Genomic DNA, 26,755 nt, shown 5'->3' with positions numbered 1-26,755 from the left:
CAAGTCAAATCACAATACCAGGGACCGTACCCTGTGCACCTGCCAGGCAGTACCCTATGACCCTCCTAGCACGACAGAACCCAACCAGTGTTGTAGGCACCGATATTTCCCCTACAGTATTGTGGGCACCATCAACTCCCATACCAGACAAATACGGTAAGGCTCCCCCCATGTGTCTCTGCAGCATCGACAATGTTGTGGGTGTCGGTATTTACTGTACCAGGTGAACATGGTAGAACCACTTGCATGCCTCTCAATATCAATAGTGTGGCAAGCACTGATGTCTACCATACCTGAAGAAGACGATGCAACCTCCCACGTGCATCTGACACTAAACAGTATTGTGGGCGCCTACCATCATCTTGTACCCGCAGCGTGGGCAACAAGACTTAGTAGTAGACGTACTCTCTCCCTCTCACTTATAAGGCCATCCCCTTCATCTATAAAAGGGGATGCACTCTCTCCCAAAAGACTAAGTTAATTCAGATCGATCAAGTTCACTAGCACACAACAACAGAACCACCAGGTTCGAACTACGAGCACACGCTCAAACACTTAGCACATAGCGGAGCTCCCGTCACTCTCGGCCCCTCTGACCAGAGTCTGACCAGACCTCTTATACCCCCCATCTTTCTCCTTCTCGTTTGTAACCCCACTACAAACTTCGAGCATCTAGGCTCAGAACACTACAAGAAATTCGTCTTTCTATGACAAAATGCCTCATGACGGGGCCTGTTTTGTCATATAATGTAACATAATATGACAAAAATTTCTCTAGCGTCATAAAATTAGAAGACCTAAAACTATTTATGACGACATCATTTTTTTTTGTCACGTAAAGGTACCAAGTTTCGTCACAAAATGGCAGGCGCCAGAAGCCGGTCGACGATTGTGAATTTATGACGATTCATATAGTTTTTATGTGACGATAGTAGTCGTCATTGAATGTTTTATCAAATATGACGACCCCCAACGTCATAAAATACCTAGTAGGAGATGGACCCTTGACCCATGTCTGCTAGGCTCGGAGCTAGGCCTTGGCCCATGTAAAAATGTGGAGGGCGCACGTGTGGAGGGAGACAGGCTGGGCCTAAAATATTAAGGCCAAGAGATATTTTTCTTTTTTTGGGTTTCAAAATCTGGTTTGAAGTTTTCATTTTTTTGGAATTCGAAATTTAAAATTTTAAAACTTTGTCAACTTCACAATCGTTTCGGCTGAAACCCAAAATGATTTCGGCTGAAAAAGTGATGAATATAAAAGTCGTAGAACTTATCAAGATCTAACTTTTTTATTTTGGTGATTTACAAATCCGACAAAGTTATAGTAACGTTGTTCACAATTTCTACTCTCTGTCTTAGTTTATGAAACTTTGAGAGAGATATGTAAAATTTGTGAACAATGTTGCTATCACTTTGTCGGATAAACAAATGACCAAAATAAGAGTTGTAGATCTTGATGAGTTGTACAACTTTGATGTTGATGACTTTTTCAGCCGACATCATTCCGGGTCTTAAAATATGGCTTCAAGTTGTAATTTTTTAAAATTCAAAATTTGAATTACTCAAACTTTGTCACATTGAAACATAAACACAATACAATGATAGAGCATGATTTTAGAAAAATTTAGGAAAAAAATCATCGCATTTGGAGTTAGTATGTGGGAGAAAGACTAGTTACAAATTTTAGCTGCAGATTAAAAAGAAAAATCACTTGTTCTTCATCATGAACAAGTGACGAACAAGAATGATTTCTCTTTTTAATCTCCTTTTAAAACTTGTAACAAGTTTTTCTCCCACATACTAACTCCAAATGCGATGATTTTTTTTTCTAAATTTTTCTAAAATCATGATCTATGTAGTTATTGTATTCTTGTTGTCATGTGTCAAAGTTTGAAGAATTCAAATTCTGAATTTTATAAAATGACAACTTCAAACCAAATTTTGAAACCCAAAATGATTTCGGCTGAAAAAGTGATGAATATAAAAGTTGTAGAACTTATCAAGATCTAACTTTTTTATTTTGGTGATTTACAAATCCGACAAAGTTATAGTGACGTTGTTCACAATTTCTACATCTCTGTCTTAGTTTATGAAACTTTGAGAGAGATGTAAATTTTGTGAACAATGTTGCTATCACTTTGTCGGATAAACAAATGACCAAAATAAGAGTTGTAGATCTTGATGAGTTGTACAACTTTGATGTTGATGACTTTTCCAGCTGGAATCATTTCGGGTCTTAAAATATGGCTTTAAGTTGTAATTTTTTAAAATTCAAAATTTGAATTACTCAAACTTTGTCACATTGAAACATAAACAAAATACAATGATAGAGCATGATTTTAGAAAAATTTAGGAAAAAAAAGCATCGCATTTGGAGTTAGTATGTGGGAGAAAGACTAGTTACAAATTTTAGCTGTAGATTAAAAAGAAAAATCACTTGTTCTTCATCGTGAACAAGTGACGAACAAGAATGATTTCTCTTTTTAATCTCCTTTTAAAACTTGTAATAAGTTTTTCTCCCACATACTAACTCCAAATGCGATGATTTTTTTTCTGAATTTTTCTAAAATCATGATCTATGTAGTTATTGTATTCTTGTTGTCATGTGTCAAAGTTTGAAGAATTCAAATTCTGAATTTTATAAAATGACAACTTCAAACCAAATTTTGAAACCCAAAATGATTTTGGCTGAAAAAGTGATAAATATAAAAGTTGTAGAACTTATCAAGATCTAACTTTTTTATTTTGGTGATTTACAAATCCGACAAAGTTATAGTAACGTTGTTCACAATTTCTACATCTCTGTCTTAGTTTATGAAACTTTGAGAGAGATATGTAAAATTTGTGAACAATGTTGCTATCACTTTGTCGAATAAACAAATAACCAAAATAAGAGTTGTAGATCTTGATGAGTTGTACAACTTTGATGTTGATGACTTTTCCAGCTGGAATCATTTCGGGTCTTAAAATATGGCTTCAAGTTGTAATTTTTTAAAATTTAAAATTTGAATTACTCAAACTTTGTCACATTGAAACATAAACAAAATACAATGATAGAGCATGATTTTAGAAAAATTTAGGAAAAAAAAAGCATCGCATTTGGAGTTAGTATGTGGGAGAAAGACTAGTTATAAATTTTAGCTGCAGATTAAAAAGAAAAATCACTTGTTCTTCATCATGAACAAGTGACGAACAAGAATGATTTATCTTTTTAATCTCCTTTTAAAATTTGTAACAAGTTTTTCTCCCACATACTAACTCCAAATGCGATGATTATTTTTCTGAAATTTTCTAAAATCATGATCTATGTAGTTATTGTATTCTTGTTGTCATGTGTCAAAGTTTGAAGAATTCAAATTCTGAATTTTATAAAATGACAACTTCAAACCAAATTTTGAAACCCAAAATGATTTCGGCTGAAAAAGTGATGAATATAAAAGTTGTACAACTTATCAAGATCTAATTTTTTTTTATTTTGATGACTTACAAATCCGACAAAGTTATAGTAACGTTGTTCACAATTTCTACATCTCTGTCTTAGTTTATGAAACTTTGAGAGAGATATGTAAAATTTGTGAACAATGTTGCTATCACTTTGTCGGATAAACAAATGATCAAAATAAGAGTTGTAGATCTTGATGAGTTGTACAACTTTGATGTTGATGACTTTTTCAGCTGGAATCATTTATAACCTCAAAACTCTATTTGAATTCTAAATATTTTGAAATTCAAATTTTAAAAAGTTCAAATAAACTCGGATGAGAAAATAACCAATATGAAAGTTGTAGATCTTGATGAGTTCTAAAATTTTGTAGTTGACGACTTTTCCATTTGAATTAATTTATATTCTTAAAATAATTATCATAAACTTTACGATAAATTATAAACATAATAAGCGCGCTGTATTAACATCAGATTCAGCCCAAACGTAGATCCAGCCTAGCCTAAATTGATCTGCATATCATTCCTGGCCGTTGGATCGATCAACAGATGGCTCACATTCATTCAGCTTGAAATAAATAACCTAAACCCTACCAACGCGCCGCTCACTCAGTTGTCTTCTTCACATGCCACTCCACCTCCCCTCCTCAGATCCAGATCCACCGTTCTCCTACCGCATCCTTCCCTATGGCAACCTCCTACTCCACTTCGCTCTTGCGTCTGGTGGCCATGCACGAGTCCGCACGGCTGCCCGGCACGTTCGCAGCCACCTGTGCGGCAGCACGGGTCCGGCCGCTTGGCACGGCCGCGGCCAGCACGTCCGCAGCCGCCCCGTGCGGCAGCACGAGTCCGGCCACTTAGCATGCCTCGCCGCACCCACGGCAGCTCTGTGTTCAGGGTGCAACTGTTTAGGGACGAGGCCCTGGCACTCCGACGGAGGCCTGTGACGTCTCGACGTTTCCCCACAGCAGCGAAGGCCCGCCTGCGGCCATCACCCTCACCCTCCACCTCGCGCTCGCATGGCGGCTGCAGCAACGCCATTCGCTCGAGGCACAGCAATAGCAATAGGTATGCTCTTCTTTTCCCCTTTTTATTTCCTTATTTCTTTGCAGCTGATATACAGATGCGGACGGGATTTGTTGCATTATACAATTTTGGCGCTCGCCCAAGAGGATGTTGCGGGATGACTGAGCCACGGCCACCGCATGCGTTGCAAGTCACGACCGCCATCTGCTCCTCTGTTCTTGCGTGTGATTTAGAGGGAAGCTCGTGGTTGCTAGCGTGATATGTGTCTGTTAGCTTCATGTTTTTCTCTAAAAGTGACCAAACTAACTAGATCTTGTAAATACAATAGAAAATTTTGTAGTTATCCAAAATTTATAAAACTAATTTTATTAGACTCCTGATAATGTGTACTATGTGTTAGTGTAAATTAATTTATTTTTTGCTTATTATTTTTAGGCCTGCCATAGATAAATAAATATGCTTGTATAATTATCATGCCATTTTTAGTGAACACGTAAATTATGTTCAACATGAAATTTGCACTGCATGTTAGTTGAAGTGTTACCTCCTATAATTTTTGTAGACTCTGAATAGGTCCTATAAATAAATATTAGCAATGTTTGCTGTCAGCGAATTATTAGCGTTGGATTTCATAGAAAGGACTTTGGTTATTTTTCTTTAGATGACTACAGTCAAATACACTGACCTGCTATTTCTTTCCTACTTTCAGAAAATACAGATGTACCTTGGGCGATGCTATGGATCATGGATAGCGTTTTCAGATCCCTTTGCATGTTTAGTAACATCTCACCACACATCAACCCTACAGATTTTTTTAGCTTGGTGTACAATTCAACTGAAATTAAAATTAGAATGCCATTGGCTTAACAATTTGGCTGCATACTAAATCTTTACATATTTGTGCATCCTTCTGTACCAGATGCCCTATAATTATAGTACACATTTGAACTAATTTAGTTTGTAAAAAAATATTATTCTTTTGATTGTTTGCTGCAGGAGATGCGGCATAATTGCCTTGGTGTGTGCTGATTGCTGAGGAAACGTTGATTAATCTGCATCAGGTGAAACTTTGTTCCAGAACAACGGCTTAGCAATAGTGATATGATATTTAAGCACTTGGACCACTCTTTAACACTTGGTGTCACAGTTCAATTGGCTCTTGCCGTGCATACTCATTTGATGCTTTGCTCCTCCTTGCTAATAAAAACTAGCTAATAGATTTGTGGAGTCGGTGTACCACATTAACTGTAACTCCTACTGAATTTTGGTACCAATTATACGAATTACACTACTACCTTTGGTCTGATGCTGCCTTGGCCCTTTTGTGGTGACTGTGAGTGCTAACCACATGGATGCTACCCTAATCGTTGAATATATGTTGAATTATTTATATTATGGGAACAATTCCCTATATGTGCTTTTCATGTGAGAGGTAATCTCATTGACATTCTGTTTGGGTTCCTGCATTGTCTGCACCTGGTTGCCTGCCAAATTCTTATTCATATAGTGCTCATGTATCACTGCATAGGTTTTTATTTCCTGCCCCTAACCAGTATGATGGTCTGCTATTTTTTTGAAGGGAGCTGTTTTGCTATTTGTGCCAGACAGATCCATTGTGCCAATGTGAAGCTTAGTTGATCTATTAATTAAATCTACTATGTCCTCTTCAAGGTATTGATATCTCCAATTAAGTTACATTCTTTGTAATTTTTTCAAGAATCCAACACCAAGCATGCATACTTGCTGATTTGTTATTTTGTTTTGTGTTGTTTTGTTCAATTGAAAGTTGCAGCAAGGAGAGAAGTGAGGGACATGTGAGCTATAAATGCTTGCAAGGTGCAAATTCTTCAACTTTGTAGTAAAGGACATGGGAGCTAATGTATTGCTGGAACTACAAACTCTGTCTTATCATAAGCTATATGAAGTTATTTGCATATGCAAAAGACAAACTTGTGTGATGGTTGAACCTATTTGCGCTATGTAATATATCATATGATTTGGGTTCTAAGTGAATGATGGCGTGACTTTTATGTCTATGTTATATGACCTGTGCTAAGATTCATCACTGAATGAATATATAATGCGTGACGCTTCTTAACCATGGTTAACTACACTATAGATGACGGCTTCTTATCGTCATAATAGAGAGCATTAACCAGGGTACGTAGTCGGCAGTTGTGACGGTTAATATATTGAGTGACGCGTTGACTAAATAATATGTGACAAATACTATCGTCATAAAAGGTAACAATATGTGATGACCAAATGGTACTGTCACAAAAGGTCATCACATTTTGTGACGGCTTTTCATACAATCGTCACGCGGTACATTATGTGACGGTCGTTATATGACGACCGGCGTGACGCCGCATTTTCGCCATATAATACATTTTATGACAAATTCAGTACTTTACATGACAATTTCGGTTTGTCATACAAGCCTAGATTTTTTGTAGTGGAAATAAAGTCACCGACCGACTCAAACTGGACGTATGGCACGTTGCCTGAACCAGTATAAACCCTGTGTCATTAAGTGCTAGGCCACCTCCGATCACAACATACGATAAAACTATAAATATTTATGTGTTGGTCATTTTCCGCACCGACACATGCTGTCAAGAGAGTGTCGCTATATGGTCCGAGGTGATGGGTGGTGGTAGGACATGGAGATGATACCACGTCTACCTCTCTTATCCCCTCGTATTAAGGGCTACTTGGTTGGCTTTCAAAATTTGTCAAGCCAAAGATTTGGTAACCAAAAGTTACCAAACATTAGGCAAAAATATTTGCCACATATTTGACAAGATAAATGTGAGGTATTGGCCAAATTTTGGCAACAAACCAAATAGAAGCCAAAAGCTTGGCTTCCCCAAACTTCAGCAACCAAAATTTGGCTTTCAACCATTCAGGTCCTAAATGTTGCTGACCACATGCCTCCAGTGTGGGGTGAATATAATGTACGCATAGTAGTGGGGGGCAGCACCCATATGGCACGCTGTGAGCATTTTTGTGACTGCCAACCTCCAACGAAATGGTGCAATTTCTTTAAGGTCCAGCACAATCGACAAGAAAAATGCTATACACCTTAGCGATATACAACAACCTCAAAGGAAATTTATATTTCTTAGCAGTTATACTTGGTCTCTCATTGGAATTTTAGGCCCCCGAGGTAATTTCTTTGTCAAATTTACTTCTTTATTAGAATTAGAGAGGTTTGATTTCATTAGACAAAAAATGAAATGACCTACATTTTGAAATATAGGGGGTAGAAGATAAACCATTAGCTTTGGTATGTTGTACCCAGGTGGAAAACATCCCTTCTACTTCCAAATTTTGTGAGCATGTTATATAATAAAAAAATCGGATGCATGGAAGGGAGTTCTAGGGTTTAGGGTACCAAGACTAAAGGTACTGTAATAATTGGGTGAATTATTCTTTTTGTCACACCTGAATTTTTAGTTACACTAATTCTACATAAAAAAATACACGGAAATAAACACCGTAGTTCTAGTACAAGTTGAGTGAAAATCCAACCTAAGTTGTCAAAAATTAAAATTGAGCTGTAGGAGAGAAGATTTACATCTGAAATTACCATAACTCTAGTACTAATTTGGTGTAAATCCAATATAAGTTGACACTAACTAAAACTAAAATAAGGGCGTAGAGAAGGCCATATATATCAACTTCTGCTGTTTTTTGTTTGAGAATGTTCAAATTTGGTTGCCACCAAGAAACGGGTGAAAACAGAGCCTTCACACGCGAATTCTGCAAATCAGCAACGACAAGATCTGCACCTTTGATTTTTTATCTGAGTTTGCAGCAGGCAAATTCACTAAAGGTTCCTTTAATTAGTTTTATTTACTAATGCTCTAAACCCGAACAAAAGGTGGGCTCCGATTACATACTAGATAGAATTCAAAAGTAGCCTCAGTCTGATGATTAATTAACGGTACATGCATGCATGCTCCAATCAGTTTAATTGATTGGATCTAGCTAGAACTGGATGTTAGACTGGTAGACGGCGTCGGGCTTCCAGTCCTCCGGGATGACGTCGGTGGCGACGAGCTCCTTGCCGGACTGGCTGGTGAGGCGGATGGAGAAGGGGCCCTTGAGCGGCCTGTGCGGGTCCATTATCCTCCAGACGGCGCCCCACGAGTGGTGCATCGGCTCCCACTCCGGCGACGCCTCCCGCTTGAGGTCCGTCTGCACGATGTCGCCGTCGCCCGCCACGAACTTGACCAGCAGCGCCAGGTAGAAGGGATTGGACCCGTGCTCCACGTGGAACACGATGTTCTTGCGGGGCCCGTACTGGCACCGCACCCTGCATGCACGCCATGCAGGCAGTCGACAGTCATGTTATTTCTGCTGCATATGACATATACATGATGTGGTGATGAAGGTGTTTTATTTGATCGTTGGACCTCCTGAACTCCATGTCGATGATGCCACGGTGGCGGAGCTTGTCGGCGAGGCCGGGCTTGGCCATGGAGCCGAACGCCGTGCCGCTGAGGTCGAAGTGGTAGGGAGCGAGAGGGTAGTAGTCGTTCACGTCGGTGATGAACACCACCACCGGCTGGTCGGAGCACTCCTGTGGCGCCGCGCATTTGATCTGGTAGCAGGAGCCGCAGCCCTTGCCGTCCTTGAAGATGGGGTAGTTGCCGCAGGACGTCATGCCGCTGTAGGGCGGCAGGTTCACGTCCTCGAACCCGCACGCGCCGCCTGACAAGTGATCCAGAACGCATGCAGGACGACGTCTCGTCAGATGGATCGAGATCATGCATGGCATGTGGTCGAATTATATTCAGAATCTCGCGTACATACGTACCGTTGTCGACGGGGCCGGAGCCGACGGGACTGCCGTACCAGGTGGCCTTTGCGGCGAGCCACTTGCCGTCGTAGTCGGCCGTGATGTTGGGGCCCGGCGGCACATTGGGGCCGTGGGTCCTGCACGACCCGCCGGCGACGAGCGCCGCCAGGACTACGGCGGCCACTGCCACGACGACAGCACTGGGCAGGGATCCCATCTTGTTAATTTTCTTGTGCGCTAAAGTACTTAATACTGTATTACTCGAACGCTCGAACGTGTGTGTGTCGATCACAGTGTCATCAGTAAAGCAGTGCGGTTGTGACTTGTGACAGACGACGACGGTGTCGGTGTGGAGACGACGAGCTACAGCTACTTATAGGGCGGACCGGCGGAGTGGATCGGAGAAGAGGGGTGGCCGGACGGACGGACCCGTCCCGGCCCGCCGCTGGTTTCACGTTGAGGTGGGTTTGACTTGCGGAGGCGGCCGACCGGCGCTGACTACGCTGTCCTTGTGCGTTCATGCGATCTTTGGTGATTAATGCTGCGAGTAGTATATATTCTCGGCGTCTGTGTTTATTGTTTTCCATAATTCCATCTCGTCGATTTCACTACGTACTGGCTATAACTACAACCGGCCACCAGCAAATTAAAATAAAATCCTTGTGGATTTGATGCTGGCACGAGCACGACTGGATATGGAATGTATTATTGCTTCGATATCTTCTATACCAAGTGTTTTGCAACAATAATATGGTAAGTATCTCTTCCCGGGCACCCGGCATGCGCCTTAATTATAATTTATATATTATTAGCAATAAAATCTTTCTCGCTAGCTCGTCGTCTGTCTGATCTGACGCAATCCATGCATCATCATTTGTGCAAACACGCCATTTGTAAAGATCAGAATCCCCAGCCACTTTAAATTTTTCAAATGCGGCACTTGAGCAAGTTATGAGTACCGTACTATTACTGAATGTGCAATGTTCGCCAGCTTGTTCGGCAGCTGGTTTTTGCAGCCGCTGTAGCTGCTATGCCTCTCACAAAATCACTGTACAAATAGCGGGTTGCAGTTGTTTCTACAAGTAGACGACGAGCTCTAATAACAAAAGTTAAATGGGAAAGGTTAGCGCACGGGCGTCCGGCCAGAGGAGGGGGCTAGCGTTCGCACGCCTATGCTGCTTCATGTGAGGCCCTATGTCCCACGCCCGCAAAGTGTCATGCTCTGCTCCGTGTCCTGCATTGCTCCGTCTTGATTTGTGCCCACAGGGTATCCCGCTCGCGCCCCCTCCACACCCACGTGCATGCAGGCGGGCCCAGTAGCCACAGCAGGCAGGCTGCTGCTGCAGATGGATCCCACTGCAACATGTGCAACACCAGATCTACTTTTGCAATATCTAGAGGAAACATTTGCAACATACGTCCGAAACAGTTGAAACACTTGCAACATACTTCTGAAATACTTGCGAAACACCAGAAAAACTTGGAACTCTCGTGTGTAGCCATTGCAAAAATTCAGATGAAACCACTTGCAACATATGAATGAAAACATTTGAAACACTTGCATATATGCAACATTCAGATCTACTTTTACAACATCCAGATTAAACACTTGCAACATATATCTGAAATAGATAAAACATTTGGAACCTACACTTGAAACATACGTGTATAGCAATTGCAACATGTGCAACATCCCGATCTACTTTGCAACATCGTTATGAAACACTTGCAACACACCTCTGAAATATTTGAACCACTTGAAACATATGCTTGCAACATATGCTTTTCAGCACAATATCACTTTGCTTCTTGGATGAATGGAGGCTCATCCTTGCGGAGCTCGACGCCAGCGCGGCGGATGGCGGCGACGCATGGAGCTCTGGTGCCCCAGCGGAGGCACTGCGCTGGGCGAGCACCTGCGTGAGGAGCAACTGGCGAGCACCCCTACGCGAGTGGCCAGCAGCCAACGAGCACCCCCTACCTGGCAAGCACGAGCACCACCTACTGCGCCAGCAGTTGGCGAGCACCCCCTGCCTGGCAAGGACGCGAGTTCGAGATGGAGAGGAGAGTCACACGCTCCACGATAGAGAGACGGAGGAGAGAGGAGAGGAGATAGAATCAGAGAGGATAAATCCCAACAGGAGTAGATATTTGTGTGGTGAAAAAATACATAGACCACGTATGTGAGGTCACATAGTGTCCGTTCATCCGGATGCAGGACGGATGGCCACGCGCGGTGGAGCATTTCCAAAGTTAAATTCATCAGATGGAATGGCATTTGTGCAACCGGATAATCGGAATGACTCGTTATTTTGTTTAATTACATGGTCTTTGGTTACATGGGTGGATATAGACTTTAAGTTCAGCGGCTCACGATTTTGCTTCATATATTAATTTATTAAACCGTTCCCGTTTGCTGGTATATCCCTATTTATTACTCTTTTATTCAGCCTGTTGCTGGTTAGTTTCTGGGCTGATAAGCTTGGCTGATACTGGTTTGTTGTGAGAGAAAAATATTATATCATGACTGATAAACCCTGGTTGAAACCAACAAGCGAACATGCTGATTACGTGATGGATTAGGTTTATCCTAGCTAAGTCAAATATTTATATCTTTGACCAACAAAAGATTTATGTTTTTAGATTGACTATAAGAAATACACTTTATAATACATTGTGAAACTATATATATGAAGATTTTTTTGAAATAGATGGTCAAATACAGTATTGTTTGACTTAGGACAAAATTAATGTGATATGTAAAAAAGAACGGATGGAGTACACATCTCACTTTTCGGTAAGTCGGTTAATTTTATGTTTAACTAGATATATAGAAAATAATATGGGTATTTATATCTTTAAATAGATTTACTATAAAAATATGTCGTATGATTAATCTATTGATACCTATTTGGTATCATACATATTAGTGTTTTTTTAATATTTGGCCAAATTTGAGATGAGTTAACTTTTTTTTTAAAAAAAAGGAAGATGCATTTTTTTTTGTCGGAGGGAGTACTTTCCTGATGGTCCGACTAAAATGTAGTGTTAACCGGTAATGTAGAAGAAGAATATTTCTATCTAATATTAAAGAGTGAAAATTTCTTCCAGTCTCACTCTCTCCCTTGTCTGTCCATCACTCACTCACTCCTCTTTCATTCCTGGATCAGTCGCCCTTCACTCCCTACCTCTTCCGTACGTCTCTCACTCCTCTGTCATTTTGTCTCAGTCTCACCCTTCTCGCTTTGAGTCTATAGCTGCATTTTTTTTTTGAACAAAGAACATCTGACGGGTGCGTTTCTATTGATATAGCAGAAAAATAAGAATACGGGCCTATTAGGCCATAACTAGGCAACCAAAAAGAAACTAAAAAACAACTAAATGATACGTTGTGTGCCTTAAGCCCTCAACGACTCAATCACCTAGCCCTAGTTATCTCTATTATTTATATTATAATATATATATACAACTACAAAGAATCATTTGTTATCGTTAGATTAGACTAATCGGACCGCTTACCCCTAATTACCTCGTACCGCGCGAAGCCTCCCTGCAAAAACAAAACTGCCGCGCCCCAGCCTCCCCACGACCCCACACCTCCCACGCTCCGACGCCGCACCCGCTCTGACGCCGCCGCTAGCCCCGGCCCTGCACGCCAGCGTTCCCACCCGTGCCGTCGGCGCAGCCTCGTCCGCACGCCGCCGCCAGCCCCTGCACGCTGGCTCCCACACAGTCGGGGTCATGCACGCCGGCGTGCGGCGGCCTCTTCTGCGTCACCCGGCGCAGCCTCGTCCACCCCAAGCGGCAAGCCCGCGATCCGGCGCGGTCTCGTCCGACGTCGAGCCGGCGTCCACGGCCACGACTAGCACGCAGAGTCGAGGACGCGCCTCCGACGTCCCTGCGCTGCGCCGCCAAACATCCGCGGCCACGACACCCTGCTGCTCGGCCGCCCGGCGCGCCACCCTGGTTGTGCGACGTTCCTTCACTCCACAGGTGAGCAGTCCGAACCCAAAACCTTCATTGGCGTAATTCCCTTTCAGTTCCCTGCAATAAGTAGTTTCAGAGTCACTGTGGTTTCATATTTCAGAATAGTATATTTGGTCACTACTTAAGTTACAGAATAATTTGCAAATAGTAATCCTTGCATGGTTTATTCTCATGATTCCAATATGAGTTCAGATTCGGCCTGTACATGGTCCGGGTTTGACGGTCTTTGGGTAAAATTCAGCCCAAACCACAGGAGATGATATGCCAACGGTCTGTACTCTGTACCCACGGTTTCAACCCGGACCTGGTCACAGGAACTCCGCCCCAATCTCCGCTCCCATGGCAGCACCGCCGTCAACGCCGATCTTGCCGCCGGCAATGGCATGGCTTACGCGCTGCTCGCCAGGGACGCCTCCGCCTTCGCCTGCCGTGCGCGGCAATGGAGTTCCCTGCACCACCGCTCGCCGCGCCCACCTCGAGGCCATCCGCATGCAGTCCGCGGCGGCGCTAAGGCAGGACCATCTTGTGCTCGGGCTCGGGACGGGGTCCACGGCCGCCTCCGCCGTCATCGAGATTGGCGTGCTACTGGCCACGGGCAAGCTCGAGAAGATCGTCGGCGTGCCCAGATCCAAGCACACCTTCGAGCAGGTGCAGCTGCTTGGCATCTCGCTGCCCATGCTCAACGACCACCTGCGCACCGACCTCACCATTGACGGTGCCGGCGAGGTCCGATCTTGTCTCAACTGCATCACGAAAGGTTTCTGAGTCTCTGACTAGCACCGGTTCCATGGACAACGAGAGATAGAGGACCGACGGAGATGCGTCACGAAGAAGACGACGAGCTGACGGGTTGAGCGCAAACCAACCGGATGTAACCAACCCGGACGTGCTTTCTAACGCGGTTTGCTATGGGCTGGTTTGTGGATTGGTCCAGGTTATAACCGGACCATGTACAGGGCTAGTTCAGATAATTTTGTTATAGTCATGATCGGATATATAGTTCTACACTAGGATCATGTGGTATAAGTAATTGCTCTGTGGTTGACGAGAATAACAAATGCAAATAAGTTAAACCTTAAGGGTATGGTGATGACGGTTCAGGTTGTCGGTCAGTTCAAAATTAGTGTCATGTTCATATCATTTAGGGCCCTGTTTAGTTCATCCAAAATACCAACTTTGATACTATGCAAAAAGAAGATTCCCCGTCACATTAAACTTGTGGTACCTGCATGGAGTATTAAATGTTGACGAAATAAAAAACTAATTGCACAGTTTGGTTGTATTTTACGAGACGAACGTTTTGAGCCTAATTAGTCAATGTTTGGACAATTATTACCAAATAAAAACAAACAAGTTACTGTACCTACAGTGCTTCGCGAAATCAGTCGGCGCCAACTTGGTGACCAACTAAACGTGGCCTAGGAGAAAATGATTGGACTACAGTGATTTTTAAAAAAATATATCCTCATGACCTGTATATTGCTATGGGCAACAAAAATCATTAAGAGCATCATGGTTATTTTGAATTGTGTAAGACAAATGACATTATTTTATTGTCAATTTGAAATTTCCTACAAAGCAACAAACATATGTACTTCTGGATCCTATGATCCGATCCACTGCCTTGGTTGTCCAGAACCTATGATCCTTGCACTGAAAGATATGCAGGCATTTGTACTTCTAGAGCTAAAGAGAGCTCCACTGTATATGATAATGATGATTTTTAGCATTATGGTTACTCACCTTTTTTCCCCCTATTTGCGTATTGATCTTTGTGGACCATAACCATGTCATCCAACTAAGGTACTACTGGTATGAACCCAACTGCCCCTGAGCCCTGACTGCGTATGCTTCCAAGTCCTTGTTCTCAGTAAGCTGCTGCATATATGTGCCTATTTGGCATAGCTGAACCGTCATCACCATACCCTTAAGGTCAGCAGGTACAAATGCGTCGTGCTTGAACTGTACAAATGCCTCGTGCTTGAACTAAAACGGCCTATTTTTGTGCATCTCCTGACTGGAACTTGCTTGAACATGTCACATATTTGTTGAATCAGTTCGTGGCTTCATGGTTGCTTGAAAATGTCTCATAGTCTTGTGTTCTCTTTTTTTTTTCTTCTAAAAACAGGATGGCATTTGCTTGGTAGTTGTCAATGTTTTGATCAGCTATCCTGATGCCATGATTCTAAAAAAACTGATGGTTCTAAAAAAATATTGTAATCATGTCCATCTTATTTATGCTTCTGTGTTGCAGGTTTATGTTAAGAGCACGTTTTTTTACTCACACTTCATCTGCGAGCCTTAAGTAAGCCCTTGATTGACCAGCTATTTGGTATATTAGTTGCAGACTATAAGAAATAATGCCTTAGATAAGCTGTCCTGTTATTCCGAAATTTGGTATATTAGTTGCAGACTATAAGAAATAATGCCTTAGATAAGCTGAGAGTTGTTTAGCCAATTCAATTAATATGTGAATTAGTGAACTTTATATTTATCTGCTTTATGAAATCTTTCATTTGTCGCAGCAAGCTGACAACTCTCACATGTATTTCATCGTCGGTCAGTTATTTCAGTTGCTCCACCATCTCTCCAGTTACCTAAAACAAATTGTCATTGTCACAATTACACAGTTTAATACACCTCTGATAAGCATCAAGGCTGTCGCGTGCCATCAAGGCGTTTGTTGCCAGCTGCAGTCCTACAAATATTGGCACTCCATTTGCAGGTAAATTCTATGACTGTTGGATAATTGGCATGATTTTTTTTTACTTTTGACTTCCTGATATATGCTCAATGATACATACAGCCGAGAAGAGCTTATTTGAGGCACATGATAAAATCTGTGAACTAAATTTGAGAAAAAAAAACTTTCCAGATGATTCTTAAATCGAAGCTGATAACTGAACTTCTTTCAGAATCATGTTTGTATGGACAGAGGAGTAGTGCATTCTCAAACATATAAATTGCTAATGAAGCTAAGCAATTAATAAACCAGCCTCTACTTAATCATGGTTCACTGAATGCTTAATCCATGGAATGGTAAGCAATTAATTCCCAGCAATTTGACTGTGAGCTGTATGTTGATATGAGAAATGGCAGCCATGGCCTTGGATCCGGCAGCTTTGCAACGGAGCAGACGAGCAGTGGCAGCCATGGCTTGTCCAACTTTCTGAAAATGACATATTATTGAGCATCGGATCTACATGTATTGTCAATGAAAACCTTTTTAACATTACACAGATTTACTCCTGAAATTTCAGAGAATCCATAGATATATCTTTTTTGTTACTGCAAAATATCAATATCTCTGAATTGCGAGTCAGCATAATCTTGTCTTGTGATAATATTGACTTGCTGCTGCTCTGGTACACTATTTTTTATCCCAAATATATGAGCATTAGTTATTACCATGCATGAAGCTGAGAAGTACTATTCTGGTTCAGAAAAGCAGTAGGTCTACACTCTATAAAAAAAATCTGATTTCCAGTAGTGGATTCCGAAGTCCAGTTACTGGCAGAAAGAAAACTTGATTTAGAGGACTTCAACTTGTGTGGCCTATAGTTTCCTCGAGTTACTTCATTTGCTTCCTTAAAATAGGGTGTAGACATTAATTGAAAACCATACCTACAATTAAAGGTAAAATTACTATTGTGGATTAAGGCCACGTTTGCCTACAGAAAAACCAATACTACTCCGAGAGTTCCTCCCGGCAAGCATATATCAATGGAATTCTGATGCAAACAACTGTGCATAATATTCCCATCGTTCTCTGACTAGCAAAGTGGGGCTCAGGTTAGGTGTGGTGAGTGATTGTATGGCTCCTTATTTACTTGCAGGTCGTGGCATGATTCAGGTCTTTCAGCTCAGGTTTTGAAAAACTTGTTATGCTTGTTCTTTTCAGCAGTGGTAGGATGGTAGCTCCTGGCGCTTGATCCAATTTCTTAATTTGTCCCCAGCTGTTGCAGCATTTGTTCGAGCAAAATGAGTCATTCTGAGATCTCAGTGTCTCCTTATTGATTTCACTGTGCTCAGCCATTTTAGCATGGTCTAGAGCATTAGTTTTTTTTTTCTTTTCCTGCATTTTGCATAACTTCATAATTTTGTGTTGTAAACTCAAATATTTTATTACACAGTGAGTCCTTTATGTTCAAACTGCAGTGAAGTATTTGCTTTCCCCTTGCTCCAAATTATTGCTTGGGTATGAGAATTGAGAATAAGTAACTTGATAAAAATAGTTATTGAATGCATCGGTCACTCTAGAGTTTTTGATTGATGGCAGAGGTAGAATAGAACACATATGTTGGTCCTGAATTGGCATGACACCCAATATCTGCACTTCACAAAGCCAACTATATTTGTTTGCCCCCTCCATTTAGGAATGCTATCTCATCTTAATAGAATCGGGAACTGGTTTCTTTATTTCAAATAAATTAGTTTGAATTATGTGTTTTAATGTTAATTATTTGTGATGGCATGGGATTCTACATATATTTTACTTGTGTGGTTGTATGTCATGAGATGTTTTACCCGTAGCAACGCACGGGCACTCAACTAGTCTAGTTATCCCAAAAAAAATCAATCACCTAGCCCTCAAAGAAGATCAAATACCAAACAGATCGCCACTAGACCAAAAAACCACAAATGCTCCTCCCAATTCAACATTGCCCAACCACCACCATTAAAAAACATCTCTGGCATGTTGGCAAAAAGCACGAGTGTAAAGAGAGAGGGCGAGAGGATGTACAAAATATCTGTTGATCTTGAAGCCGTTTGGTTCGTTCACTGGTAATGTAAACGTAAATGATATTAGTTCAAATCATCCGTTTTCCAATAATGTCTGTAGGTATAATTTTTGGGAAAATGGTGTTCTTGCCCCTTACACAGATGTGCAATTATGATTTTGCCCTCGTTTTTCTAACTTTGTGATTTTGCCCTTAACTGTTCACAAGTCAACGCGAATTTGCCCCTGGTCAACGCGAATTTGCCCCTGTTTTTACCGTTGACCAGGGGCAAAATCGCGTTGACTTGTGAACAGTTAAGGGCAAAATCACAAAGTTAGAAAAATGAAGGCAAAATCACAATTGTACATCAAAGTAGGGGCAAGAACACAAGAGCCCCTATATACCCCAATTTGTTTACGTTAGCGTTGCAAACCTAACAACCAAACGGTTCGTTAGAATTCATTTAATTTAAAATTAGACTAAACCTAATTAATTCAGCAAAACTAACTAGATTATTATTTTTAACACAAGCATCACGTTAGTATATTTGCTAGTTTATTTAAACTAGCAAACTTACCCTTGCGTTGTAACAGGAGAAAAACTATCAAACTCGTTATATATCTATTTATGTTTATCCTTTCTATAAAATTTTGAATCTATGACCATAATATAAGTTAATGTTGACAATAATATGAGAATGAATATTAAGACCGCATCGAGTTAAAATACGACCTTATTAGATTTTTTCTCTCTCGTTGCAAAGCGCAGAGGTTAAATATCTTTAAGTTCCATACTATCATGGTTAAATATCAAGCTCCATGACTTTTTTGTGGACTCGAATATATGCAAATCTAATCTCTCGCTAAAGTCAATAAAAATGTACACCTGATCATTGTCGTCTTCGATCGATCACACGAGATGGACCAAATAGGGACTTGCATCCCAGGATGAATCCCGAGTCCGCCACCGCCCTTCCCATGCTCCATTTTTCTGCGTTCGGCCCATGAGCCCAACGCAGGTAATTTTTCTGCCGTTCGGCCTATGAGCCCAACGCAGGTATCGATATTCTGGGACTGGGCCGCGATGCATTCCAGATAGAAGCGTGTGACTCTGACTCGCCTCGCTGCAGCCCCCGGCACCCGCCGCTCGCCGTAGCGCCACTACGGCGTACGGCTATCGCCGATGGCTCCCCGCGCGGGCCACTGTGGTGGAGCCTTCCGTGCCGAGGACGATGAGCCCGTCATCTCGTAGTCCCTCCCTCCTGCGTCCTGCCTCGCCGCGCCCCGTTGTTACGCTTGCGGCTTGCGCACGCATTCCGTTGCCCCGCATCGGTGGGCTCTGCGCCGCCAGGGCGCCGGCGGCTCCGGGCTCTAGCCTGCTTCGCTTTGAAGCTGTGCAATCCACATCCGCATGACATGGGTCATCACTACTTACTAGTGGGCTTCTACAGAGCTCGGAGAGGTATTTCTCCTAGTCCTAGCCTTCTGCAATCGTGGATTCACTAGCAGGACTCCCTAGTCATTTCATGTTTCATCATGCTTAGATTCGAACCTAGTTCATCGATAGTCACGGTTAATCATCCTTCATGTATCCACTAGTTTCTTTGAACCACCGAAGATGAGTATTTCTTGAGATTGCACGAGATTTTACATATGCTTACTTTGCTAAGGTAGTCAGTCGTCTTGTGGCTCTTGTAGATAGCTGGAGGTGAATATGTAATGATTTTACGTTCGTGAAGACTAATCGGAAGATGAAATTTCTCGAACTATTTACTGCTTCACTGTGTCGTTTGCACTACAGCGTGTTGGCTATCGGGTTTATTTTCTGGTATCTTATCCATCTCCTTTACATTCCAATAATGCTGAATCACCAATGATTTATGTAGGGATATCTGAAGAACTTTTGTTCTTTATTACTGGCCAAGTGTGAAAAGCCTTTTAGGATACAGAAAAACGAGTGGACTTCTTCCACTATACTACCGATGTACTACACCTCACCTGTCATATTCATTGGAAGAAACTACAATAATACACCAATCCATTTGTTGGACTTGACTGAGATCTGAAGGTGACTTACAAAGACTTGGGTAAGTAACGTTCTCTGTGGGAGTCTACAGTCTACTAGTCTATCGGACACAGCTCCTCCATGTAAATTTGGAAAGAGACTTCAAGTGATTCTTCTTGAAACGAAGTGGCAGTCAACAGAGAATTTGTGGTGAGGTATTGAGTCAAAGGATGCTTCAAATAAAGCATTTTAGACACTCCATTCAAATTTTCTCTCTTGCATTACCGTTTGCTAATGCGGGTCAAGCAGTCAGCACTTTTACATTGTCAAACGAGCAATTGTTTCCTATTCATGTCAGTATTTTATTCTGTATACATCAGCCGGCTGAACGGTGACCTGGTTGGTACCGTATAAAAGAATAATACCTCTCTGGTCCTCCTAGGCCTTAGCACCTTTGCAGCTGCACACATGATGCTGAGCCAGAAGAGTCTTTTTAGAGACAGAGTATTTGTTGCACTTCCTGAGGAACCAAGGGATGGAAAATCCATACTGTCTTGGGTTATTGATCATGTATCTGACAGCGCACAGATCATCATCGTCCACATAGTAACATCACCAAACTTTGGTTAGTTATGTGCAGTGATTGTCCATTTGTCCTGAATTTGATAGCCCCTTGTGAATAAATGAAAAGATGTACTTGTTTCTTGCCAAAATCTTCAGTTGATTGCTTGCTGTGATATATTTTTTTTATCTTAACTATTATTTCTTGTTTTGTCGTTAAGTGTTCATAGTGTATGTTGCAAAGTATTATCATCTTACCTGATTTTTTTTTGTTATTCTTAAGAAAGCCGGCAGCAAATTTTGGACTGCTACCTGGATCAATGCTCAAGGAAAAAGGTGCATGACATCAATTTTGCTATTCTATTTGTTCTATAAAATCTTATGTGGAAACATGCATTACACAGTCCCAGGGACTATAGGTGTGCTATGGGCGTGTTTGGGACTGCTCCATAAACTCTGCTCTACGAACTTCACCGTGGAGCAGCTCCACAAAAAACCTGGAGTGTGTGGAGCTCAACCTTTTTTCCTTGAACAGAGTGCGTGGAGCTGAAACCGTTTGGCTAAAAAATGTGGAGCGGAGCTGAAAAACGTGGAGTGGAACAGTCCCAAACACCCCCTATATATGTGTGAAGAAAACAAAGAAAAGGAAAATGAAAATTATGTGCTTAGTAATGCTATGCTTTGCTTTGCTTTTGTCATGTACTGATTGAAAGTTTAAATATGCCAGTTTTTCATTGACCAAATAACTAAATCTACAAATTAGAAGTAAAGGCTCAAATCCAGTATGAACTTGGGCATAATCAAATCCCACATTTCAATATGTTGGTTGTCTTATTTGAACTCATTCAATGAATGCATACTTGCATCTTGATTACTAAAAGCGAGTACAAACTAAGTACAATCTGTGCCAAGAACTTCTTGATAAGCACGTTCATAGAGAAATATCCACAGTTTCTGTTTAACATCAAGTAAATTCTATATTCTGCCATCATCAGGTTAGAGCTGAGAAACGGGTGTTTCTATTCACCGAAATCGATGAGGGCCTTATTCATCTGATAAATATATATGGTGTCACTGAACTTGTTATTGGTGCAGCTGCAGACAGACATTACAGGAGGTCTCTCTCTCTGTCTATAAGTATTACAAACTGAAATAGATTTGATCTTCAAGGAAATGTTTTTTTTGTGTTGTCCAGGAAAATGAAAGCACCACAGTCTCAGACAGCACTGAGTGTGATGCAAAAAGCTGACTCACACTGCAATATGTGGTTTATTTGCAAAGGAAAGCTAGTATTTTTCAGGTAGGATTCAAATCGCTGATGGGCCCTTCAGCAATTCTAGCTACGGTTTCTCTTGTGTTAATCTTAAGCTATACAGAATTTTGCTTCTATTCCAGGTAACTTAAAAAGTCTTCATAAAAGTCTAGGTAATATAAATATATTAATGGTCATTTCTCAATGTACATAGAACTACTTGATGAGAGGTCATTTTTACCTGACTAAATGAACATGTTTATAGCTAGCATGTGATTTATTGGTTTAAAATATGCTTTTTATTTCTGTATATATTGTAGTATGTGGATTTATGGTTGAGTAACAGTTGGCATTTAATTTAATAGGTGATTAACAGTCATTGCTTGAAATTATCTGTATTTATCAGTAGCATCTCTGTTATTTTTCCTCATGTGAATGAGTATTAAACTATTAATTCATTGAAGCCTAAGTAAATCTTTTGTTTCACTCATTTAAGTTGATGGGAATTTTCCAGGGAGGCAAATTACTGCCTGTTGACCAAGTCAAGATCAGCACGGCCAAGTTGTGGTGTTGGCAATCCCAAAATGGATCTTCAGGGTTTGCTTCAACCTAATTTAGAGGTGTGAGAATTTTCTGGCATAGTCCATATATACTATTTCTCAATATTTTTTTTGACGCAAATACTGTGGGGGGGGGGGGGGGGGGGGGGGGGGGGGGGGGGGGGGGGGGGGGGGGGGGGGGGCGGGGGGGGGGGGGGGGGGGGGGGGGTGAGTGGGTGGGTTGGGGGTGGGGGGGGGGGGGTCCCCACAGTTGGTTTTGTATATATTAAAGGAGTTTAGAACATGATTACAAACCTGAATTAACTAACTATTTCTCAATATTGCATATCTATATGCTTGAAACAGAAGGATCTTATTCATTTCATAGCATTTTGGCATCTATCCACCTGTTATTTCAAAATTTTCAAGAACTACAGCAATGTGGTCTTGTTATGAGAACTACTTCTGCTGATAAAAAAGGCCTTGATATATTTTTAGTATTTTATTCACACCATTATTTAGGTCAAAGAAAAAGTAGGATCATTGTACTAGTCCAGGGATTTCACTAATTTTCTATCAACAATTGCTAATTACATTCACAGGCTAAAAGATTGGAATATATGTATATTAAGGATATGGAAATAAGGAAAGAAATAGAGGCAGAAATCTCACAACAGAAAGAACAGACAGAAACTCTGAAGGAAGCAACTTTGATGCTCCAAAATGAGCTCGATTGGTACAGATACCAATGGAATAAGAATGCCAATGCATTGCAAGAGGCAAACAAGCAGAAGCACCTTCTGGAACATCGCATATCAGAGTTAGACTCTGTTGCCAGCTATTTAGGAGAGAGCATGAGAGCGTCTGATTCTCTTGTGAACTCACTAAAGTTGGAGTACAGTAAAGTGAAGCGGGAACGAGATGATGCGGTTAAAGAGGCAAGGGACATGCGTATGGAGAAAGAACTCACAGAACCTTGTGCCTATGGAGCAATGAACTCTGAATTCTCCTTGGTGGAGTTGGAGCAGGCTACCCAGGTATTCAGCAGTTCACTTAACATTGGTCAAGGTGGATTTGGATCTGTCTATAAAGGTTTTCTCCGGAGCACCACAGTAGCTATTAAGATACTCAATACTGAAAGCTTGCATGCCCAATCACAGTTCAAGCAAGAGGTAAAATGCTTCTTTTGCTGCTTTGTATAGCCATACAACATTGCATTGGAACAACAGGGAGTAAGAATAAAGCCAACGAGTTTTGTTGCTCTAATTTATTTTTTCAGGTGGCAATACTCAGTAGAGTGAGGCATCCAAACCTAGTCACACTTATCGGAGCCAGCCCTGAAGCTTCAGCCCTTGTTTACGAGTTCTTACCTAATGGAAGCCTGGAAGATCGTCTGAACTGTGTTAACAACACCCTGCCACTCAGTTGGCAGGTGCGCATCCAAATCATAACGGAGGTTTGCTCCGCACTGATTTTCCTTCACAAGCACAAGCCTCACCCAGTTGTGCATGGAGACCTCAAGCCAGGCAACATCCTCCTTGATGCAAACTTGGTGAGCAAGCTCAGCGACTTTGGAATCTCCCGTCTCTTGCTGGAGTCCAGTGTCACTGGCAGCGAGGCACACTTCACCACTCAGCCTATGGGCACACCGGCATACATGGACCCAGAGTTCTTTGGCACAGGGGAGCTGACACCACAGTCTGACACTTACTCCTTTGGCATTACAATCCTGCGCCTCTTGACCGGAAGGGCACCTATACGCCTTACAAGGGTGGTGCAAGAGGCATTGAATGACAATGACCTTCACTCAGTGTTGGATCACTCGGCAGGTGAGTGGCCACTGGTGCAGGCAGAGCAGCTTGCACGGATTGGGCTGCAGTGCTCGGAGCTCAGCAGGCAGAAACGCCCTGATCTTGAACTCAATGTGTGGAGGGTGGTTCAACCTATGAGAAAGGAAGCTCCTTCGCCGTTGTCACAATCTTTTCGGTCCATCTTCAATGAAAGCAGTAGAGCTGTTGCCACGCCATCCTACTTCCTTTGTCCAATCTCTCAGGTGATACGATCTGAAAATATAAGGTGTCTCTGTTCTTTTGGTGCGAGCTGCCATCAGATAGTTAACTTTCTGCTATTGTGTTGGAGCTTAGGGACCTGAGGGAGTAGGAGTGGGAGATGCGAGGCCTGGACTTGAAACCCCGGCGACGAACTGGTGGCGCCGTGCTCGGCGCCTGGCTGGAAGCTCGATGACAATGGAAGATCGTGAACAGTAACGCCTGAGGGCCCAAGGTGAGATAAACTCAATCTCAGGCTTATCTTTATTCCTCTTGATTGTTTGACACTTATAACCAACTCAATAACCAACCTCTCCTAAATCTAAGGGCTAACAAACTTGACTTAACAGAGTCCAACTAAAATAGCTCTCCTCCTAACTAATCTCCTACTGAACCGGCTGGAGCCCAGCCTGGCCCTGGCTGCCGCACCTCTGGTGCAAGGCCCCACTCCCTAGCCACTCGTCTTGTTTCGACGGTGGTATACCTTTCCTACCATAACATATTGGTTGTCTTCAGGTTGTCATGAGAGATCCTCAGGTGGCAGCAGATGGCTTCACCTACGAAGCTGATGCTCTTAGATACTGGCTGGATAGCGGGCATGATACATCTCCAGTAACAAACAAAACTCTTTCAAATCGTGATACCATCCCCAATCACGCACTGCGTTCTGCCATCCAAGAATACCTCCGGCAGAACAAGCTGCAAGAACTATTTTCACAGGGGTAGGGCAGGCCCTTGTTGGAGTTTCAATTGTGTCAACTGATAATCCTTGGTATAAGGCATGCCATTTGAGTTGTGAATGCCAAAAAATGATTCCCTTTCACGATGTGTGCATCATCTATCTGTATATGATCCTGCCTTGATTCATTCGCTGTTTGAGGAGATTTAGTCAATGGTGCAATAGTTCTATGTACTGTATATGACAATTCATGATTTCCATATGAAATGGCACGGCAAATATACTTCATTTCCCAAGCACAACTTGAAGAATTTAGGAGTTGTTTATTAGTCGAGGATAGCTCATCGTTACTTTTGCTTTCGGAAGGTCTCAATCTGGCTATGCTTATGGTTGGAGATCCTCACGGTCACGAGCAGGCAAATTCTTCGGATGACTCTTTATCTGTCAAATAAGTGCATATGCGTCTTTGGTTTTGTCGTGTACTCCCTCCATTCTAAATTATAAGTTGTTTTAACTTTTTTAGGTACATAAATTTTGCTTTGCATTGAGATGTATAGCTTTTGTCGTGTACTCCCTCCATGTCTAGATATAGCTTTTACTATGTATATAGAAAAGATTGGAATAGGGGGAGTCGAAATTAAAGAGAATTTTCTTGGAAATTGCCTTATACAAATCAAGATCAAAGTAACTTGTATCTGTTAGGCATCAAGCTTACTGAATACCTGATAAGGGTGGATACAGGAAGGAAGCAAGTAATTTCAACAGAACATCAAATAATACAGGGGAAAATTTGATCTATCTACATCGAAGCAAGTGAAAGCAATCAACTATGTATTTGCTTCATTCTAAAATGTACCTCCAAGCTGTTTAAGTTTTGTCCTATGTTAAACTTCTCTAACTTTTACCACATCTAGAAAATATATTAACATAATAAAACTAATTTGGTGTTGAAGAGTGTTAAAAAAAATTTGGTGTTGAAGATTCTGGTGTTTTTTCTATAAAATTATTAGATTCAAAAGAAGTAATAACACCTTATATTTTTGGGTACATTGCATGCATTTAAGAGATCAAATTGTTATGCCAAGAGATGGGCCAACAGGAAGGCCAACCAATTTGCTTGTCCATCAACAGCCCGTGGAGAAAATTTCCATGCGGTCCAGCCCAAAGAACATCGAGCCCAATGTACAATAGGAGGCAATTACCAGCCCATGTAAGAAGCCTAGAAGGCCCAGCCCCACTCGGCCACCAGCAACGCATCCGGCAATCGGCAAATTCGACATCCGCTCCTCCGGCTACACGAGGAATCGAGCCATCGAGGTAACCCCGAGAAGGCGACCCTCACGACTGCAGCCGGCAGTCGCTTCACCCCTGCCGTTCCCTAGCATCCAACGGACCAGGCGAGCCCGGCCGCTGCACCTCCTTCGCACGTCCTTCCGGCCCAGCAACACGCCTCGTTAAGGGTAAAAAGCAGCAGCGTCGGTCTTTTATCCGCCGCCGTCGCCACACTCGGTCCTTCCCCTCCGCCGCCGTCTCTCCCGCGAGCACATGCGTCGGCCTCCCTTCTCTTCTTCCTCCCGCGGAGCCCTGGTGTCCTCGTTCCGGATGCCGCACCGGCCAGTTAGGCGCCTCGGGGGCGCTCTGCGCCTTGCCCGCTGGCAACGCAGAGTCGCAGAGGCCGGTTTCCCATGCG

General features: G+C 42.2%; 4 protein-coding genes and 1 long non-coding RNA gene across 9 annotated transcripts in view; 3 read left to right on the top strand and 2 right to left on the bottom strand.

Moving 5' to 3' along the window:
• Positions 1-4,482, bottom strand: part of LOC136458466 (U-box domain-containing protein 57-like) — a 24,793-nt gene extending 20,311 nt beyond the window's left edge. Inside the window, exon 1 of the mRNA XM_066458406.1 lies at positions 4,187-4,482. Within this exon, the coding sequence (XP_066314503.1) occupies positions 4,187-4,482 (296 nt within the window). The remainder of the gene's footprint in view (positions 1-4,186) is intronic.
• A 997-nt stretch (positions 4,483-5,479) lies between these two features.
• On the top strand, positions 5,480-6,346 carry LOC136486762 (uncharacterized). Its single transcript, XR_010766944.1, has 3 exons — positions 5,480-5,528; positions 6,047-6,138; positions 6,254-6,346. It is a non-coding gene; the product is annotated as an uncharacterized lncRNA (long non-coding RNA).
• Positions 6,347-8,460: 2,114 nt separating this feature from the next.
• Positions 8,461-9,491, bottom strand: LOC136486755 (expansin-B1-like). The gene is made up of 3 exons (XM_066483740.1): positions 9,293-9,491; positions 8,889-9,186; positions 8,461-8,788 (listed from the first exon to the last, which is right to left on the bottom strand). The coding sequence occupies exons 1-3, from the start codon at positions 9,489-9,491 to the stop codon at positions 8,461-8,463; spliced, it is 825 nt and encodes a 274-aa protein (XP_066339837.1).
• Positions 9,492-13,600: 4,109 nt separating this feature from the next.
• Positions 13,601-14,026, top strand: LOC136458459 (probable ribose-5-phosphate isomerase 3, chloroplastic). Its single transcript, XM_066458395.1, has one exon. It carries the CDS (start codon positions 13,601-13,603, stop codon positions 14,024-14,026), a length of 426 nt encoding a protein of 141 aa, XP_066314492.1.
• Positions 14,027-19,061: 5,035 nt separating this feature from the next.
• LOC136535900 (U-box domain-containing protein 70-like) lies at positions 19,062-25,565 on the top strand. 5 transcript variants are annotated; one of them, XM_066528355.1, is made up of 11 exons: positions 19,062-19,443; positions 19,868-20,611; positions 20,831-20,883; positions 21,543-21,664; positions 21,743-21,847; positions 22,314-22,419; positions 22,941-23,510; positions 23,618-24,391; positions 24,483-24,546; positions 24,590-24,621; positions 24,903-25,003. In XM_066528355.1, coding segments are annotated over exons 2-10 (1,953 nt in total). In that variant the 5' UTR covers positions 19,062-19,443; positions 19,868-20,454; the 3' UTR covers positions 24,592-24,621; positions 24,903-25,003. The 5 variants fall into 5 exon arrangements, with proteins under 5 accessions (XP_066384452.1, XP_066384435.1, XP_066384443.1 ...); XM_066528338.1 differs by lacking the exons at positions 24,483-24,546; positions 24,590-24,621 and having other exon boundaries at positions 19,063-19,443; positions 19,868-20,201; positions 20,429-20,611; positions 24,903-25,565; XM_066528346.1 differs by having other exon boundaries at positions 19,064-19,443; positions 24,483-24,621; positions 24,903-25,040.
• The last annotated feature ends 1,190 nt before the right edge of the window (positions 25,566-26,755 follow it).

Source organism: Miscanthus floridulus, chromosome 1, assembly GCF_019320115.1.
Source record: "Miscanthus floridulus cultivar M001 chromosome 1, ASM1932011v1, whole genome shotgun sequence".
Lineage (NCBI taxonomy): Eukaryota > Viridiplantae > Streptophyta > Magnoliopsida > Poales > Poaceae > Miscanthus > Miscanthus floridulus.
Note: the sequence above shows the minus strand (reverse complement) of the source record. Positions and strands in the feature narration are given on the sequence as shown.